This window comes from Mustelus asterias, chromosome 15 (genome assembly GCF_964213995.1).
Source record: "Mustelus asterias chromosome 15, sMusAst1.hap1.1, whole genome shotgun sequence".
NCBI lineage: Eukaryota > Metazoa > Chordata > Chondrichthyes > Carcharhiniformes > Triakidae > Mustelus > Mustelus asterias.
The window spans coordinates 89575075-89596597 of record NC_135815.1 but is presented as its reverse complement, the minus strand read 5'-3'; the positions used below and the strand labels follow the sequence as shown (position 1 = coordinate 89596597).

At 42.5% G+C, this 21523-nt stretch overlaps 1 protein-coding gene across 7 annotated transcripts in view; it reads left to right on the top strand.

Moving 5' to 3' along the window:
* Nucleotides 1-21523, top strand: part of ralgapa2 (Ral GTPase activating protein catalytic subunit alpha 2) — a 487945-nt gene that overhangs the window by 148946 nt on the left and 317476 nt on the right. For 5 of the 7 annotated variants that reach the window (XM_078230299.1, XM_078230303.1, XM_078230301.1 and 2 more), the window contains exons 15-17: nucleotides 6953-7190; nucleotides 7688-7855; nucleotides 16163-16303. In XM_078230299.1, the coding sequence (XP_078086425.1) occupies nucleotides 6953-7190; nucleotides 7688-7855; nucleotides 16163-16303 (547 nt within the window). The remainder of the gene's footprint in view (nucleotides 1-6952; nucleotides 7191-7687; nucleotides 7856-16162; nucleotides 16304-21523) is intronic. The other 2 variants (XM_078230304.1, XM_078230302.1) reach the window with 1 other exon arrangement.

Here is a 21523-nt window from a genome sequence, read left to right as displayed (position 1 = left end):
CATCCATTAGTACGAGAGTTTTTGCCCCTAGTTTAGCATGAGCAGCTATTGAGTTCAAAAGATGATGACTCTTGATTGCTTCCAAATCAATTATCCCCACATCATCTGATAGCAGAAATAGCTGGTTGATAACCATCTGTGGTTATTTTGCATCTCTATCCTTTAAAAATAACATCTTAACACGTATTCAAATGAGAAATTTCCTGAATTTATTTGAAGTCTAGGTTTACCTAAATTCTAAAATATTTGAACTTCCGCTTGTCTTGATTTTTAACTTAAATGATGACAAAAGATATGCAGCAATCTGGCTGCCAAGGCCAGAATGTCAATTCAACTCTTTAATGAATTGATTGACACCCATATTCCCTAACACACCACAATTTAGTGGTTTCTCAGGGATTAAGGAGTAGTTAGACGGCTTCTGGAATGTCCAGTGCTGTCAGCAGCCATTCCCTCTGGCGCTGAGGATGCAAGGAGTTGCTGGCCTCTGATAGGCCAGGAGCTCTTGTGTGGTGAAGTCCTGATGCTGGCAACTTAAGCACCTGAAGGGTATTTGATTCCTTTGGGCCTCCTCCATAGAACTGAAGGGGATTTCCTGTCAGTTTTCCCACCAGTGGGCGTGATCTCCATTGGACTGACATATCCAGTCTGTTTGTCAGATTCTAGAAGAACAACAGGTCCTTCTTGGAGGCAATACTTTGTCGTGCTAAGGACCTCTTAATGTTTATGATGATGGAATGTAACCGGTGACAACTTTGTATTGGATGTAATGTGACCAATGGTAACAAGCTGTAAGAGTCAGCTGACCCAGTAAACCATGGAACCAATTACCGAATGATGTGATGGTCAGCTGACTCACTATAAATAAGAACCTGTTGGGAATGGTGGGGAGCTTGGAGTGGCCCCAAGTTTGGAGCAATGAAGTTCCTTTATTAAACCCTTTCTTTGATTTATAAGTTGGAGTAAGTTTTGTTATTTTTTATCGTCTGCATTTGAAGAGTTCCTTCTGAAGAAACATCTGACACTAAATTTTAGGTTCCATTAGTCTAATTTCATGAGGGAAGAATTCTATTCAATTTCTAACAAAGATTTGTCACCACACCCTCATTGTGGGTAAATGTATTGACATAAGTGCGAGGTGATTCATTTTGGTAGGACAAATTTGAATGCGGATTACAGGGCCAAAGGTAGGGTTCTGAGGAATGTGGAGGAACAGAGAGATCTTGGGGTTCATATCCACAGATCTCTGAAGGTTGCCACTCAAGTGGATAGAACCATGAAGAAGGCCTATAGTGTGTTAGCGTTTATTAACGGGGTTTGAGTTTAAGAGCCGTGGGGTTATGCTGCAACTGTACAGGACTTTGGTGAGACCACATTTGGAATATTGTGTGCAGTTCTGGTCACCTCACTATAAGAAGGATGTGGAAGCACTGGAAAGAGTGCAAAGGAGATTTACCAGGATGCTGCCTGGTTTGGAGGGTAGGTCTTATGAGGAAAGGTTGAGGGAGCTAAGGCTTTTCTCTTTAGAGCGGAGGAGGTTGAGAGGCGACTTAATAGAGGTTTATAAGATGATGAGGGGGATAGATAGAGTGGACGTTCAGAGACTATTTCCTCGGGTGGATGTAGCTGTTACAAGGGGGGCATAACTATAAGGTCTGTGGTGGGAGATATAGGAAGGATATCAGAGGTAGGTTCTTTACGCAGAGAGTGGTTGGGGTGTGGAATGGACTGCCTGCTGTGATAGTGGAGTCGGACACTTTAGGAACTTTCAAGCGGTTATTGGACAGGCACATGGAGCACACTAGAATGATAGGGACTGGGATAGCTTGATCTTGGTTTCGGAAAAGGTTCGGCACAACATCGAGGGCCGAAGGGCCTGTACTGTGCTGTACTGTTCTATGTTCTATCCCGGCTTTGACTGCAGTTGGGCTGTCAACTGATGGTAAACCTCACCTTAGGCTATGCTTCCTACAACCTTCTGAGTTATGACTCTTGTTACCAAATGAGATCTTGCTCCCTCAAAATGCCCATCATCTCCTAGCCTGGCTGTTCTCCCTCATATGGGATTCCCATCTTTGTTCTCTCAAGTTCATGGAATAGAGACATGAACGTTTTTGGCACATAGCTGGTTCAGCTATCCGTCCGGCATCTCCACATCTTAGCTATCCATTACCAGATCTGTCTAAATCACATGAAACAAAATTCCATTTGCTCTGCAAGGTCCACTAATCTTATTTCATCTTTGAAAATTGAAATAATTCCAAGCCTCCCATTATTGATGATGCTATAATGTCGAAATATGTTGCAGAGCATTCACTGCAGTGACATTCCCGATTGGCACGGAACCTTGTACTTCTCTCCATTGCCTCTTATGCTCTTATCTCTCACAAGTATCAAGAGCATTAAGTTGTGTTTGTTACTAGGCCCAACGATCTTCAGTTGCTTCACCAATGATCTTGCTTCCATCATAATGTCAGCAGTGGAAATGTTCGCTGATGATTGCACAAAACATTCAGCATCTTTCGTGATTTCTCAGATACTGAAGCAGTCCATGTCCAAATGCAGCAAGACCTGGACGATATCCAGGCTTGGGCAGACATTTGTACCACACAAGTGCCAGGCAATCACCATCTCCAACAAGTGAGAATCTAACCACCTTCCCTTGGCATTCCATGGCATCGCTGGATCCCCTACTATCAACATCTTGAGGGTTACCACTGACAGAAACTGAACTGAAATAATTATCTAAATACTGTGGCTGCAAGGAAGGTCAAAGACTAGGAACCCTGTGGCAAGTAATTTATCTCCTGACTCCCCAAAACCTGTCCAACATCTACAAGGCACAAGTCAGGAGCAAGGAATGCTCTCCCCTTGCCTGGATGAGTGCAACTCCAACAGCACTCAAGAAGCTTGACACCATCCAGGACAAAGCAACCCACGTGATCGGCATTCCATCCATAAACAATCATTCACACGCACACACACGCACGCGCACACAGGCACACACACACCACACACCTACTGACATACAGTGGCAGCAGTGTGTACTATCTGCAAGGTGAACTACAGAAACTCACCAACACGCTATAGAATCCTCTTTTAACTGACATGATAGAATGCTTGTAAAGTTTTCTTCATCTCAACTGTGATCATGCATACAGAAATTTCTTCAATCCTCAGCATATACCTTGTTTTTTTTTTGAAGTTTATTTATTAGTCACAAGTGGGCTTACATTAACACTACAATGAAGTTACTGTGAAAATCCCCTAGTCACCACACTCCGGCACCTGTTCGGGTACACAGAGAGAATTTAGCTCCTAACCAGCACGTCTTTCGGACTGTGGGAGGAAACTGGAACACCTGGAGGAAACCCACGAAGGCACGGGGAGAACGTGCAGACTCTGCACAGATAGTGACCCTAGCCGGAAATCGAATCCAGGTCCCTGGTGCTGTGCGGCAGCAGTCCTAACCATCGTGCCACCGTGCCGCCCCATTTGTTTGCACCATATTCCATATTTGTATTGCAATTCTTGCAAAATCTCGCCCCATTTAAAAACAAAATGCTTTTTATCTTTTGTCTTTGTTGGCCTTCATGCAACTCTTTCACCAAAAGGCAAATTATGCCTTGACCAAGTTGGAGAAATGTGACGCATGTTGAGATTATTGGCTATAAAGCACAAACATTCAACTTGCCTTTGCTGGACGTAACAGGAACAATCATTTCATGTTGTGGTTTCTGGAAAGCTTTTGTTAAGCAAGGTTATACAGGGACAATGTGGCAGTCCTTCATTTATGATAGATTATTTACACAAATTTGTGTGCTGCATTGAGACCACCACATTAAAGTGATAGTGATGCAAAGGGTTGTGAATATCGTAAGAAAGTAGATGCAATGCTGAGTTAATGAGATGGCACACAACTGCACTACTCGTTCAGTGAAGTGTGCAGGAGGCCCTCCAGGAGCTGAACCTGACGCCTAAAAATGAGGTGTAAATTTTTGAAGCTACTTGTGTGCCATATAGTAAAAAACAGCGTGTGATAAACAGGGCTAAGTGATTCCACAACCAACAGATCAGATCGAACCTCTGCAGCCCTCAGGCATCCAGTTGTGAATGGCGATGGGCAACTATATAGCTAACAAGAAGAGGAATCTCCACAATACCTGCATCTTCAATGATGGGGGAACCCAACACAAGTGCAAAAGATAAGGCTGAAGCATTTGCCAGAAGTACTGGGTGGTTGATCCATCTTGATTTCCTTCAGAGGTTCCCAGCATATCCAATGCCATTCTTCAGCCAATTCGGTTGACTCCGCCTCCATCAAGAAATGGCAGGAGGTACTTGTCACTGCAAAGGCCTTGGGCCCTGACAACATCCTAGTAATAATACTGCAGAAATGTACTCCTAAACTAGCTGTGCTCCTAGCCAAGTTGTTCTACTATACCTGCAATGTGGAAAATAGCCCAGGTATGTCCTATTCATAAAAAGGAAGACAAAATCCTACGCTGCCAATTACAGCTCCATCAACCTACTCTTTATCGTTAGCAAAGTGCTGAAGGGGGCATCTAGTATGCTGTCAAGTGGCACTTACTCAACAATAACCTGCACATTGATGCACTAAGTTTGGTGTTTAGCCAGGACCACTCTGCTCCAGAGCTCATTACAGACTTGATCCAAACATGGACAAAAGAGGTGAACTCAAAAGGTAAGGAGAGAGTGACTGCTGGTATCAAGGCAACATTTGACTGAATGTGGCATCAAGGAGCCCTAACAGAACTGCTGCCTCCCAGCACAAGGTATGTCAGTGGGAAGTGGGGGAGAAATCTCCACAATGATTGGAGTCATAGCTTGCACAAAGAAAGATGGTGATGGATGTTGAAGGTCATTCATCTCTGTACTGGTACATTGTGGCAGAAATTACTTTGGGCAGCGTTTTAAATCCAATCATCTTCATCAATGATCCTCCCTCCATTGTAAGGTCAGAAGCAGGGATGTTCGCTGATTGCACAATATTCAGTACTATTTGTGAACCCTCAGATGCTGAAGCAGTCCGTGTCCATATGCAGCAAGACCTGGACAATATTCAGGCTTGTGCTGAGAAGTGGCAAGTGACAATTATGACACTCAGCAGGCGATAACCATTTCCAACAAGAAAGAATCTAATCATCGCCCCTTGACGTTATAGTATTACCATTGCCAAATCCCCCATTATCAATATCTTGTCGGGTTGCCATTGACCAGAAACTGAACTAGCCATTTAAATACTATGGCTATAAGAGCAAGTGAGAGGCTGGGAATCCTGTGGTGGGTAACTCACCTCCTGACTCTTCAAAACCAATCCTCCATATAGAAGGCAGAAGTCAGGAGCATGATGGAATACTCTCTCCTTGCCTGGTTGAGTGCAGCTCCAACAACAGTCAAGAAGCTCACCACCACCTCATTGAATGTTTTTAAGTCAAGGATAGATAAATTTTTGAACAGTAAAGGAATTAAGGGTTATGGTGAGTGGGTGGGTAAGTGGAGCTGAGCCCATGAAAAGATCAGCCATGATCTTATTGAATGGCGGAGCAGGCTCAAGTGGCCTACTCCTGCTCCTAGTTCTTATGTTCACCACTCAGGACAAAGTAGTGTGCTCGATTAGCACCCTTGTCCATCTCCTTCAACATTCACTTCCCTCCACCACCGGCCAGCAGTGTGCACCATTTGCAAAATGCACTGCAGCATTTCACCGAGACCCCTTTGACAACACATTCCAAACCCACGACCTCCACCAGCCAGAGGAATAAGGGCAGTGGATGCAAGAGAACGTCACCACCTGGAAGTTCCCCTCTAAACCACACACTATCCTGACTTGGAATTATATCACTGTTCCTTCACTGTTGCTGGTTCAAAATCCTGGAACTTCCTCACTAACAGCACTGTGGGTGTACACATAACACATGGACTGCAGCGGTTCAAGAAGATGGCTAACCACTGCCACCTCGAGGACAAATCAGGATGGGCAATAATTGCTGGCCTAGCCAGCAAAGTCCACATCTTGTGAATGAATGAAGAAAAATACTGCAGTCCTTCATTGCATTCTGCAATGCCAGCCAGAGGGCAATTTGTATAATAGTTTATCTTACTAACATAAGCATACTCCAGAATCTCAGCCAAGTATTTGTAGAATAACAGCCCCTTGTGCTGTGTTGACCAACCTTGTATACATAAAAAGACTGAATTGTTCTGATGTGAAGGAGGGTAGTCAATTTGATATTCAAACTAAAATCGCGATCATTAACGTGCAAGTATTCATCATAGAAATCATAGAAACCCTACAGTACAGAAAGAGGCCATTCGGTCCAACGAGTCTGCACCGACCACAATCCCACCCAGGCCCTACCCCCATAACCCTCCGTATTTTACCAACTAATCCCTCTAATCTACGCATCCCAGGACACTAAGGGGCAATTTTAGCATGGCCAATCAACCTAACCCGCACATCTTTGGACTGTGGGAGGAAACCGGAGCACCCGGAGGAAACCCACGCAGACATGAGGAGAATGTGCAAACTCCACACAGACAGTGACCCAAGCCGGGAATCGAACCCAGGTCCCTGGATCTGTGAAACAGCAGTGCTAACCACTGTGCTACCGTGCCGGTAGCATATTAAATAACGGCATCACACTATAAAACTCTATCTAAAGAAGTGAGTACTGATTATTATAACTTGCTCTTTGCTTTTTCTTGCCCTTACGAGGATTTTCTACGCTAATTGCTATTTGTGGTGAAGCAGCCTATTATGATTGGGTTACCATGCTCCAGTTTACCTGGGTGCAATCATGATTAAAGTAAAGCCTTTCACTGTAATATTTTAACATTGCATTGCCCCTGTACCTCTTGCCTTCCACTGTAGTAAATTTTAAAATATTTAATTATAACATCATAAATCTTCTATAATTCTTTTCTGCAGACTCTTATTGTTGCCTGGATCCGGGCTAATTTAAGTGTGTATATCTCACGAGAACTTTGGGATGAGCTGCTATCTGTACTGTCTTCTCTCACAACCTGGAATGAACTGATTACTGAATGGGCAAAAATTATGGATTCTCTCACTGTGGTGTTGGCAAGATGTGTGTACAGTCTGGATATGAATAATTTACCACTGGACAAGCTAAGTGAGCAAAAGGAAAAGAAGCAAAGAGGGAGAGGTAATAAAACTTATTTATGCAAGTTATTTGGAAGGCTGTCCTTTTGGGAGAGATGGAGACACCACCATCTGTTTGCTTAATGGACATTATTCCTGTTTTCAAATGTCCCATTGCGTTTTCACAATGAAAATGTGTTTCTGATCTTGAATTGTGATATGGGGGAGGGGGGAAGTTGGGAGGGAGGGGGTGGTGGTGGTGACAAGGTGTCGACAGCAGACCGTACAAGATTGAGGTTTGCTGCCCTTGCTTCCGCAGCCAATCCAAAATGTGATAGAAAATTGAGGCCAATAAGTATAATTTTATAATGACTATTAAACCTAAAATTTATTGCGCGTGTCCAACATTCTCAGTTTAGTGCACTATCAACCATGTTAGGAGTTCATGCGTTAAATTGTTGCACAGGAATGCCATATTTATATATCATCACCAATTAATTAATTAAATTAACGATATGTAGGACTGTACCTAATACATTTTATGCATCGTTATCTTTTAAGGTGTGCATCAAGATCTTAGTAAGATAACTGGAGTAGGTAGGTCCTTTTCTCTGAGTTGGAGAAGTCAGCCTGATGGCACACAAGAGCATATGCGATTTAGAAGTGCAACTACCTCTGGTGCCCCAGGCGTTGAAAAGGCCAGAAATATTGTTCGCCAGAAAGCAACAGGTAAGCTTGTTGAAGGACTAAATTATTAGTGAACTGCAAAGTATTTTTGTAGTGTGATGTAACATTTTTGCCTGCTTTTATGGGCTTATTTAAATTTTTTGGTAATTATGGATTAACCACCAACTCTAATGCTGGATGTGAGAATTTTGGGGTTTGTTTTCAAAATCCGAAACCCATATACTGGCCTTTTTCTTTACTTAGCTCCTGCCCTCCACTCGATCTCTACTCCTTGCTAACCTAGTAAAATCTTTAGTATTTTTGCTATCTTCACTAAAATTCTTATTGCTTGAATCTATCATCAAGGAAGAAATAGCGAGACATCTGGATATAAATTGTCCCATTGGTAAGACGCAGCATGGGTTCATGAAGGGAAGGCCATGTTTGATTAATTTGTTGGAATTCTTTGCGAATACTACATGTGCAGTGGACAATGGGGAACCTGTGGATGTGGTGTATCTGGATTTCCAGAAGGCATTTGACAAGGTGCCACACCAAAGACTGCTGCATAAGATAAAGGTGCACAGTGTTACGGGTAATATATTAGCATGGATAGAGGATTGGTTAACTAACAGAAAGCAAAGAGTGAGGATAAATGGGTGTTTTTCTGGTTGGCAATCAGTGACTTGTGGTGTGACTCAGGGATCAGTGTTGGGACCGCAATTGTTTGACTTACAAAGATGATTTGGAGTTGGGGACCAAGTGTAGTGTTTCAAAATTCACAGGTGACACTAAGATGGGTGGCAGAGCAAAGTGTGCAGAGGACGCTGAAAGTCTGCAAAGGGATATAGATAGTCTAAGTGAGTGGGCGAGTATCTGGCAGATGGAATCCAATATTAGTAAATGTGAGGTCATCCATTTTGGTAGGAATAACAGCAAAATGGACTATTATTTAAATGGTAAAAATTGCAGCATGCTGTGTGAAGACGGAGCTGGGTGTCCTTGTTCAGGAATCTCGAGTTGGGTTTGCAGGTGCAGCAGGTAATTAAGGCAGCAAATGGAATTTTGTCCTTTATTGCTAGAGAGATGGAGTTTAAAAACAGCGAGGTCATGTTGCAGCTGTATAAGGTGCTGGTGAGGCCACACCTGGAGTACTGTGTACAGTTTTGGTCTCACTTGAGAAAGGATATACTGGCACTGGAGGGGGTGCAGAGGAGATTCACTAGATTGATTCTGGAGTTGAGAGGGTTGGCTTATGAAGAGAGACTGAGTAGACTGGGGCTATACTCATTGAAATTCAGAAGAATGAGGGGAAATCTTATAGAAACACAAGATTATGAAGGGAATAGATAAGAAAGAAGCAGGGAAGTTTCCACTGGCAGGTGAAACTAGAACTAGGGGGCATAGCCTCAAAATAAGGGGAAGCAGATTTAGGACCGAGTTGAGGAGGAACTTCTTCACACAAAAGGTTGTAAATCTGTGGAATTCCCTGCCCAGTGAAGCAGTTGAGGCTACCTCATTGAATGTTTTTAAGGCAAGAATAGATAAATATTTGAACAGTAAAGGAATTAAGGGTTATGGTGAGCGGGTGGGTACATGGAGCTGATTCCACGAAAAGATCAGCCATGATCTTATTGAATGGCGGAGCAGGCTTGAGGGGCCAGATGGCCTACTGCTGCTCCTAGTTCTTATGTTCTTATTGGACTGGCTTCCTCCATAACGCTTTCACTTCCTCCCTTGATTATCTTCAAATCTAGTTTCTTATTCCTGAACTCCACAAACTGACTCTCGCATTGTCAGCTTCTCTTTATCATGCTTTGCTTCCAGTCTGTTAAAACTGTTATCAGTGCTTTCTTGCCAGAGCTCTTACTCAGTTCCTCCAACTTTGTAAATTACTGCTATATCCTCACGTTTCCCTCTTGCTTCAGACTCAGTTAATTCATTGTAACCATGTAGCTACGTAGCATTATTACTAATCTGGCTCTAGACTAGCTCACCAAGGCAACAAGTTGTTCATCAGTTAATTCATTGTAACCATGTAGCTACGTAGCATTATTACTAATCTGGCTCTAGACTAGCTCACCAAGGCAACAAGTTGTTCAAAGTCACATTTGCAATTGATGTTGCATGCTGTCCTTATCTTGTCCTCAATCTCTTTATTATCCTGCCGCATCATTCTCACCTACTGTATCTCATGTTTAGTCCACATCCGTGAAATGGCAGTTTTCTAGCTTTATTTCCTCTTAATCATCTCCTCGTGCACTTTATTTTCTCATGCAGATGCAGTTGCCAGTGATGTGAGAACAATTCTGTTCATTATAAATGCTGTCTTATGCTCCCACATCTGCAAATAGTAGGTCAGTTTCCACATTTAAACACATGAAGTTCAACTCTCTCCACCCCCATCACTAATTTGAGATTTTGCCAATTTCCATTATCCAGTCCTGCGTGAATGGTAGCTTCCTGTTCAAAGTTAAACCAACTATCATTTAATGCAGAGACACATTAAGTGATGACTTTTGGAAGGAAAAATGGGGTAACATGATAAAAACTAAAGTACAATTTTAAAGGGTGTAGGGATGCAAGAACGGGACTTGGCAGTTCATTAATCTTTGAAGGTGGAGGGACATGTTGATAAGACAGTTTTCTTTTTAAAAGCATACGTGTTTCTTGACTTTATAAATTGAGATATAGAATGGGAAGAAAGGAAGTTGTAGCAAATCTTGATAAATCTGGGATGATCTCAGCTAGATTATGTCCAATTCTGGGCACCACAGAAATAAAGGCTGAGAAAATGCAAAACAGGTTTTACTAGATGAGTGAGAGAATTCAGTTATTTGGAGAGATGAGAGAAGCTGGAATTGATCTGTTTAGAGCAAGGCAGATGAGGAGAGATTTTAAAGTTTTCAAAAGCATGTGGGATTTTGACACATAGTGATTTGATTTATTATTGTCACGTGTAGTAGTATACAGTGAAAAGTATTGTTTCCTGTGCCCTATACAGACAAAGCATACCGTACATAGAGAAGGAAAGGAGAGGGTGCAGAATATAGTGTTACAGTCATAGCTAGGGTGTAGAGAAAGATCAACTTAGTGCGAGGTAGGTCCATTCAAAAGTCTGACAGCAGCAGGGAAGAAGTTGTTCTTGAGTTGGTTGGTACGTGACCTCAGACTTTTGTATCTTTTTCCTGACAGAAGAAGGTGGAAGAGAGAATGTCGGGGGTGTGTGGGGTCCTTAATTATGCTGGCTGTTTTTCCGAGGCAGCGGGAAGTGTAGACAGAGTCAATGAATGGGAGGCTGGTTTGTGTGATGGACTGGTCTACATTCACGATCTTTTGTAGTTTCTTGCAAGGTCGGCAACCAGATTTAAGACCATACAAAGGAAAATGAGTTTTTTAATGCAGTGAGTTATAAAATCTGGAGTAGACTGTCTACCAGGGTAATGGAAGTACCTTCAATAGTAACTTTCAAAAGACTATTGGATATATACTTGAGAATTTTGCACAGCTGTGAGAAAAGAATGAGGGTTTAGTTTAATTCTCTCATGGGATGTGGGCATTATTGGCTCAGCCAGCATTTATTATCCACCCCTAATTGCTTGGAGAGCCACCTCCATTAACCGCTGCAGTCCATGTGGTGTTGGTGCACCCACAGTGCTGTGAGGAAGGGAGTTGCAGAATTTTGACTTGGTGATGGTGAAGGAGCGGTGATGTAGTTCCAAGTCGGGATGCTATGTGGCTTCAAGGGGAACTTGCATGTTCCCATGCATCTGCTGCCTTGTCTTTCTTGGTGGTAGAGATTGTGGGTTTGGAAGATGCTGCTGAAGGAGACTTGGTGAATGGCTCTTTCAAGGAGCTGGCAAAAGCATGATGAATCATTGGCCCTCTTCTGTGCTGCATGATTCTGTAGCTTGTGTTCTTCTACTGGTTTCATCGACCACTTGGCTAGTTGTTTGGACTGAATCTGATAGTGCACAGCTTCAGCACTCTGTTCAGCTCTTTACACTGTGCATTCTATTTCGCCTATGGTCTGGCACGAAGACCACCATCTTCCATTTTAGACGTATACTCACTTATGCACCTGTTTCATGTTCTTGTTGGAGCCCTCAACATGGTTTCACCATTATGGGCCTTCACGTCTCCTTATTTTCCTCTACACTTCCACCCTGCACAACCTTCAGCTCGGTCAGAACATTGTGGTCCAAGCCCTACACCAGGAAGCATCCTGCATATCCATCATTCCTGCCTTCGTTCTTTTCCTATAGCCCAGCAGCACTCACCATTACCTTCAGTTCCCTCCAGGCTTCACCCCATCCTATTCTTGCAATTTTCTCCAAACGTGTTTTCACTCTGCAGTCTTCATTCCTTTGATTCCAGATTACTAGTTTACTGTACACTCTCCAACTCACCATCAAAAGTTACTTTGTTAGTCATTGTGCTCTGAATTCTAGAACAGGCTTCAAGGAAATATTTTGCTTTGCTCCTTCTTCCTTTATCTTTATAACCTCCTAACAAGTTATTTCTTCAATTATCCATATTTTTTCTTTCCCTTTTTCTTTCCCCTACCACGGGGTGGCACAGTGGTTGGCACTAGTGCCTCACAGCATCAGGGGCCTGGGTTCGATTCCAGCCTCGGGTCACTTGTCTGTCTGTGTGGAGTTTGCTGAATCATTCTCCCCGTGTCTGCGTGGGTTTCCTTCGGGTGCTCCACAATCCAAAGATGTGTGGGTTAGGTTGATTGGCCATGATAAATTGCCCCCATGTCAGGGGGATTAGGAGGGTAAATATGTGGGATTGCGGGAATAGGAGCTGGGTGGGATTGTTGTCGGTGCAGGCTCAATGGGCCAAATGGCCTCCTCCTGCACTGTAGATTCTCTGATACTCCCACGCTCCCAGAAAGATTCTGTACCTCCTCCTCCTCTGTAAATTACTTTCAAATCTTTTACATTTTATTATACAAATGTAAATGTTAATGTAGTAATAAATGTGTTTTTTTTTGCGTGAAAGCATAAGATCATTTTCTTGTCGTTAGGTCTAGCTCACTTAGATTTTCATCCGAAATTTGGATCAGTAAATGCTCAACATAACTTTAATTTAATACCATTTGAAGAGATGGTAATGTAATGTGTAAGTGGTACTGGAATTGAGTTCATTTATAGCTTATTGTTGGAAGTGTAAAAAAAGGACCACAGCTCAGGTTCCATTTTTAATTGCATTTAATGGGAACTCACTTCAAACAAAATTTCCAGTGTTACTAATATACATTTGATATTTCCAAACTATCAGTGAACACTAGTGTTTGCTATCCTTTTCAGTGTATGTACGAAAGGATTTTTTAAATGTGAGAATTTTTAATTGGCATGTTTTTCGAATTAAACATTTGTGTTTCGTGTAAACTTGACTTTGCAAAGAACATAAGGAAATAGGACTAGGATTCAGGAGTAGGCTATTAGCATTTTTATAAATTTATAATCACAATTATATAAATTCAATAAATAAATCTGATCTGTACAAACCATAAACTACATGATATTTTTAAAATATAGTAAATCAGAATCAATGCATAATATATATGGGGGAAGGTTGAAGTTTAATGTCTGCTCTTTAAATTTCTGTGACACTCAATTGCTATAATATAATGATGCTGAAAAGTTTGTGCTGTAGCATATGGTTAAGTGCTGCTTGGCCTATCCTCTATTTTATTTCTGTGGAGAAGCCTGGTTCTTGGTGTCCACTAGATGATGTTGCTAAATCACAGACCTGAAAGGAACCTGAGTGAAAGGAGTAGTGTGGAAGCGCTCACTGTACGCAGACTCGTATAGCACATGTTCTGTGGGTTTTGAAATGATGTCAATTGCAGGAGAGTGGAACGACCACAAGGTTCTTTTCATTCTGTTGTGTTGTGTCATTATTTCTTTTACAAGGAGTTATCCATAGAAGTCCTCCTTTGTGTGCTGCACAGACATACAGACAAACGTGTGTCCCGCTGGTCATAAATAGAGATCTTTTAATTATTAACTGTAGGACTTGAAACAGTAGATTTCTTTTTTTTTTGTTTTCCTTTTAAAGAAAGGAGTCTAAAGATAAAAGGCAAGCAGATGGTACATATTCGCCTTCTCAGGTGCCATTACTGCCTGACACAGGGCTACAAAGCTATTGGCAAACAAACATATCCCCATTGACGGTTGACAAATTGGTGTGATTAGCATGTTTGTTTTCCGTAAACCCTTCAGCTTTCGCACTCGATCATTTTTGCATTTCTTTAGCCTTTTCTTCAATTAAGACCAAATTTGTAAATCAGTATGGGTTCTTTTTACTAATAATAACTAACTACAAACTTCTTTTTAACAAGGCCCTTTATGCTTAATATCTTTATTACTGTGATTTGATGTAATTTAGTTGTTAAAAGGCATATATATTTGCCAGATGGACAAGTCTTTAATAATGAGTGCCATTTTAAAATATGCTGCATCTGTGTCTAAGTGAGATGAAATGGACATTTGCTGCCTCCACTTTCCTTTATGATGAATAGCTTACCTAATTGGATTTTGCATGCAGTGAACATCTGAGTAATGTTTTGCTGTACATGCGTTCTGGCACAGTTCAGATGCCAGTTTTAATTTTTCTTTGCCTATACAGTTGAAAACATTGTGAAAGAAAGTACAAAAGTATAATTACAGGCTAACATGTCTTGTAGAATTTTTATGCAGTGTAATCCAGACTTGTTGCATACCCCTGACTTCAGTTAATTATCCATAGCTGACTAAAGACACTTCTTCCAAGTGTTGAGAGATTTTTATCCCTTCACGCCTTCGCTGCGGTATTTAACACCTTTTTGTTAGAAGTGCAGGTACCAAAGTATAGTTGCAATGTCTTGTAAAGTGCGAGTAGCATTGTTAACCAGATATTTTGAGGTTTAATCAGCGTATAAATTGTATTTATCAAAGCAACCAATTTATTTGAACAGATACTGCCACATTAAATGCACCATATTGGAGTGTTCAGGGTTTTTTTGTTACCTAGGTTAAAACAAATCAGGCTTTTTTTTTGCATCTATGATTTATTGTAACAGCTTCCAATATCACTTCTTTGTAACATCCCAGGATTACTTACTTTCACCCCATAATTGGCACAGCAAAGGCTAACATTTCACTCTGCATGGTGCTTGAACTGTGTTCCTATAATTTCTGATCTCACATGTGGTACATGAGATTTATGATCTTAAAGTAATGCAGTTATATTGGTGACAAATAATGCAAAGCAAGCATGATTGAAGGTTAAGTTGGCCAAAATGAAGCATAAATTATTGGATGTGTCATGTTGAGATGTGCCCCTGTTACCCATTCATGGTTGTGTTTACAATGCAGAGTTAATAGTTTTTTGGACAGCTAACACTAAACTTCAGTCTTATGCTTAACCAGTGCAGTAAGACAATGTCGCATTAGTGTTTTCTTTAACTAAGACATGCTTCCTACCGTGTATCCATGCCATCACTAAGATCGCCTATTTCTACCGCCGTTACATTGCCTGTCTCTTTCCTCAGCTTATGTGCTGCTGAAAACCGTACCTATATCTTTATTACCTCTATACCTTGGCTACAGGAATGCTAGCTTTCCTGATTTTACCCTCTGTAAACTTGAATTCATTGAGAGCTCTACTGCTTGTGTCTCAAGTTATGCTCGTCCATCTCCCCTTTAGCTCCCAGTTAAGCAACACCTCTGTGTTTAATCTTTGTCCTCAAGTCTCTCCATTGTCTTGCCTTATCCTGATCTCTTGCACGTCCCTAAGGTCTCCTCACTCTGCTAATTCTGACCTCTTTAGCATTCTTGATTTTTGCCTCCTTGGGTTGCTCCTTAAAACCTACCTTTTTGACCAAGCCTTTGTTCATCTGCTCTAATATCTCCTCATGTGACTGTCAAAGTTTTGTTTTGCAATGCTTGTAAAACACTTTGGGATGTTTTATGTTCGTGGCACTATATAAATGCAAATTATATTTAGTCCTTTCCATTTGCTTCAATGTCTGATCAAACTGTACAAACCTTTAAATGCATTCTTTCATGTATATCTTCCTGGGATCTAATCAGGAGAGAGAACAATTCCTGAACTTGCCAATAAGAGATATGGAATGCGATCTTATGATGCCACCTGAATGTGCTATCTGCTTTGAATTCATGTGCATTTTCTTTTAAGTAATATGCAAACAGTAGGGTGAATGAAACCTTACTATGACAGGAAAAGATCACAAAGTAATGACATTTATAATCTTGGTTTTATATACATGTGTGTATATATCTATGTTGTATAGTATCCTCAAAATATGTATATTTTTATCTATTGTAATTATCTTTGCCTGCTTTATTTCTTTGGAAGCTAAGCGAAGCCAATCTATCAGCAACTGTGTGCATCTTTATGAGGCTTTGCCAAGCACTAAAAGTGTGCCTCTACTGCTTCACACTGTGAGCTCTCTCTTACCTGGTATCACTCATGCCTCTTCTTCTCAGAAACTCTCAGGTACTGTACTCAAAGCTGTATTCTTTATACTATTCCTTAATTTCTTCATTCTGCTCTTAATTTCTTTCCACTGGCATTTATGACACTGTGCAGTCATGTGTTGAGCAGTCACTGAGATGGTTGCTTTGTAGCACAGAATTCGAGTATCGCTGAGAAAAGAGACGTGCTATCGAAGCTTTAAATCTTGCGCTTATCAGGACAAATGCAAGAATACTTGACTAATCAGACCAATCAGGACAAATGCAAGAATACCAAATCTCAAAGAGAGCAATTTATACTTCATGAGAAGTGGATGCTGATTGGTTGGCAAATTGGCTCGGGTCAAGGCATTGCCGTGGGGAATGAACCAGGAAATGATTGTCTTCCAAACTTGTTTTAGTTAAAAAAAGCACAATTAGTTATTTTTGTTTGCAAAGGACAAGGCCCTGCTTGTGAATAAATGTAGCTTTTATTGCGCAGAAGTACGCCACACTGTGAGCGTGATAGTTTAAAATTGGTTGTTAGTGTTTTTTCTTAGCACAATTGGGATTGCTTATTAACTGTTATCTAATCGCAAAATCACATCCAGGATTGGACACTGCATTTTGGGTTTTGCAAGTACAAGCTGGTTGAATACCGTCAGTACTTTGCCTATTTCAAACAGTGGAAAGATGGGTTTTTGGAGACAATCCACTAATCATTGGGACGCACGATCCACGTACTTAGCATCACCCTGTCACCAAAGTTTGTGCACAATCTTACTCATTTGTGTGGTAGGCAGAACATCTTTTTTTGGCTTGATGGCAGCAGCCTGTTGGTGGAATATACCACTCGTGTTGCTACTGCACAGTAACATTGTACAAATTTTGAGAAACCTTACCTTTCCAGGGTAATCTGAGGTTAAATGGATGCTTTCCAGGATACAAAATGGCAGCCTTAGGGCCATTTGTGAATTTGTTTGATATATTGATCCACTGGAGCAAGCTGAGAGGGGTGATTGAAAAGCAGCAGTGCTGGTAAGAGATTAATTGGATTAATTGAATTGTTTATTTATTTAATTAGTCAGCTAGTGTGTGTATTTTTTTGGCCTTTACTTTAACAGCAGTTTTTCAAGTTTAAAGTGAAAACTAGAAGTGGGCAGCAAAGGAGTCTGGGAAGGGTTTTTATTTTAACTTTAAAAGTCAGTTACCTGGGTGGTTCCCCCTCAGTAGTAGTTTTTTTTTTCTCTCGGGCCCCTAGCCCTATAAATTGGTGCAGAGGAGATACCCGATCCTCTACACTGGTAGAGGATCCCACCCTTCCATCCTCCTCTAACCTAATTATAAGTGTGGGGAAGTTTTTTTTGTTTTCTTTTTTTCTTGCTGGTAATGGCTTCAGAGATGGCAGTTCAGGCAGTATGCTGCATCTCCTGTGGGATGTATGTGGTGAGGAAATCCAGTAGTGTTTCAGGAGATTTTAGTTGTAAGAAGTGCATTAGATTGCAGCTTCTGGAGGAGCGTGTAAAGGAGCTGGAGGGGGAGGTAGAGGAACTCCGCATAATTCGGGAGGCGGAGGTGGAAGTTGATAGGAGTTATAGAGAAATAGTAACTCCTAGAAATGAGGCTTGGGTCAATGCCAGGAGGAGGGGTAAGAAGCAATCGGGAAGACAATCCCCTGGGGCGGTTCCCCTCCATAATAGGTTTTCGGTGCTGGAGGCTACAGTTGAGGAGGAATCAACTGAGCATAGAGAGCAGATCTCTGGGGGTGAGCCGAGTGAGAAAGCTCAGGTGGTTAGGGGCTGTAAAAGACTGGGCCTTGTGATTGGGGACTCCACAATTAAGGGGACAGATAGGAGGGTCGGAACTAAAGGTAGGGACTCAGGGTTGGTGTGTTGCCTACCAGGGGCTGGGGTCCGGGATGTGTCTGACAGGGTATTCAGGACTCTTAGGGGGGAGGGAGATAAACCACAAGTTATTGTACATGTGGGGACACACGACATAGGGAGGATAGGGGAAGGGGATATTAGGCAGGGATTTATGGAGTTGGGGTGGAAACTAAAGGCCAAGACTGACAGAGTGGTTATCTCTGGACTCTTGCCTGTACCACGGGATAGTTTAGAGAGGAATAGGGAGAGGGAAGGTTTGAATTCATGGCTGAGGGGATGGTGCAGGAGGGAGGGGTTCAGGTACTTAAGCAATTGGGGCTCGTACTGGGGAAGGTGTGACCTCTATGAGAAGGATGGTCTACACCTTAATCAGAAGGGGACCAATATCCTGGGGGGTAAATTTGCTAAGGCCATGCAGGGAGGTTTAAACTGATTCGGGGGGGGGGAGGGATCCTGAGTAGTGGGGCTGAAAGTGAGGGATGCATGGATGGGGACTGCAATGCACGGCATTGCAGAGGTGGGGTGGAGCAGGGTTTGAAATGTGTATACTTCAATGCCAGGAGTATTCGCAATAAAGTGGGTGAACTTGCAGCGTGGATCAGTACCTGGGACTTCGATGTTGTGGCTATTTCAGAGACATGGATAGAGCAGGGGCAGGAATGGATGCTGCAGGTCCCGGGGTTCAAATGTTTTAGTCGAAGTAGGGAAGGAGGTAGAAGAGGGGGAGGGGTAGCATTATTGGTCAGAGATTGTATCACAGTGTCAGAGAGGAGGTTTGATGAGGACTTATCTGTTGAGGTAGTATGGGCGGAGATTAGAAATAGGAGAGGAGAGGTCACCCTGTTGGGAGTCTTTTATAGACCTCCTAAAAGTTCTAGAGAGGTTGAGGAAAGGATTGCGGAGTCAATCCTGCTTAGGAGTGAAAGTAATAGGGCAATTGTTATGGGGGATTTTAACTTGACTAATATTGACTGGAATTGTTATAGCTCTAGCTCGTTAGAGGGGTCAGTTTTTGTTCAAAGCGTGCAGGAAGGTTTTTTGACTCAGTATGTAGACAGGCCAACTAGAGGTGAGGCTATATTGGATCTGGTGCTGGGAAATGAGCCAGACCAGGTGCTAGACTTGGAAGTTGGTGTGCATTTTGGTGATAGTGACCACAATTCGGTTACGTTCACCTTAGTGATGGAAAGGGATAGGCATGAACCTCGGGCCAGTGGTTTTAGCTGGGGGAAGGGTAATTATGAGGCTATTAGGAGAGAATTAGGAAACATAGGTTGGACTAGGAGATTACAGGGACTGGGAACGTCCGACATGTGGAGTTTTTTCAAGGAGCAGCTACTGCGAGTCTGTGATAGGTATGTCCCTGTCAGGCAAGGAGGAATTGGTAGGGCTAGGGAACCGTGGTGCACCAAAAAAGTTTCTTTGTTGGTTAAAAAGAAAAAGGAGGCTTATGTTCGGATGAGACGTGAGCACTCGGGTAGTGCACTAGAAAGCTTTAGATTGGCTAAGAGGGAGTTGAAGAGCGAGCTTAGAAGGGCTAAAAGGGGACATGAGAAGACTTTGGCGGATAGGGTTAAAGAGAATCCTAAGGCGTTCTATAAGTATGTCAAGAACAGAAGGTTGGTTAGGGCAAGTTTAGGGCCAGTTATAGATGGCAGAGGGAAGTTATGTGTGGAACCGGAGGAGATTGGTGAAGCATTGAACCAATATTTCTCTTCGGTGTTCACGCAAGGGGACATGAATATAGCTGAGGAGGACACTGGGTTGCAAGGGAGTAGAATAGACAGTATTACAGTTGATAAGGAGGATGTGCAGGATATTCTGGAGGGTCTGAAAATAGATAAATCCCCTGGTCCGGATGGGATTTATCCAAGGATTCTCTGGGAGGCAAGAGAAGTGATTGCAGAGCCTCTGGCTCTGATCTTCAGGTCGTCGTTGGCCTCTGGTATAGTACCAGAAGATTGGAGGTTAGCGAATGTTGTCCCATTGTTTAAGAAGGGGAACAGAGACTTCCCCGGGAATTATAGACCGGTGAGTCTCACTTCTGTTGTCGGCAAGATGTTGGAAAAAATTATAAGGGATAGGATTTATAGTTATTTGGAGAGTAATGAATTGATAGGTGATAGTCAGCATGGTTTTGTGGCAGGTAGGTCGTGCCTTACTAACCTTATTGAGTTTTTTGAGAAAGTGACCAAGGAGGTGGATGGGGGCAAGGCAGTGGACGTGGTATATATGGATTTTAGTAAGGCGTTTGATAAGGTTCACCATGGTAGGCTTCTGCAGAAAATGCAGATGTATGGGATTGGGGGTGATCTAGGAAATTGGATCAGGAATTGGCTAGCGGATAGGAAACAGAGGGTGGTGGTTGATAGTAAATATTCATCATGGAGTGCGGTTACAAGTGGTGTACCTCAGGGATCTGTTTTGGGGCCACTGCTGTTTGTAATATTTATTAATGATCTGGATGAGGGTATAGTTGGGTGGATTAGCAAATTTGCTGATGACACCAAAGTCGGTGGTGTGGTAGACAGTGAGGAAGGGTGTCGTAGTTTGCAGGAAGACTTAGACAGGTTGCAAAGTTGGGCCGAGAGGTGGCGGATGGAGTTTAATGCGGAGAAGTGTGAGGTAATTCACTTTGGTAGGAATAACAGATGTGTTGAGTATAGGGCTAACGGGAGGACTTTGAATAGTGTGGAGGAGCAGAGGGATCTAGGTGTATGTGTGCATAGATCCCTGAAAGTTGGGAATCAAGTAGATAAGGTTGTTAAGAAGGCATATGGTGTCTTGGCGTTTATTGGTAGGGGGATTGAATTTAGGAGTCGTAGCGTTATGTTGCAACTGTACACAACTCTGGTGCGGCCGCACTTGGAGTACTGTGTGCAGTTCTGGTCCCCACATTACAGGAAGGATGTGGAGGCTTTGGAGAGGGTGCAGAGGAGGTTTACCAGGATGTTGCCTGGTATGGAGGGGAGATCCTATGAGGAGAGGCTGAGGGATTTGGGATTGTTTTCGCTGGAAAGGCGGCGGCTAAGAGGGGATCTTATTGAAACATATAAGATGATTAGAGGTTTAGATAGGGTGGATAGTGATAGCCTTTTTCCTCTGATGGAGAAATCCAGCACGAGGGGGCATGGCTTTAAATTGAGGGGGGGTAGTTATAGAACCGATGTCAGGGGTAGGTTCTTTACCCAGAGGGTGGTGAGGGATTGGAATGCCCTGCCAGCATCAGTAGTAAATGCGCCTAGTTTGGGGGCGTTTAAGAGATCCGTAGATAGGTTCATGGACGAAAAGAAATTGGTTTAGGTTGGAGGGTCACAATTTTTTTTTTTTTTAACTGGTCGGTGCAACATCGTGGGCCGAAGGACCTGTTCTGCGCT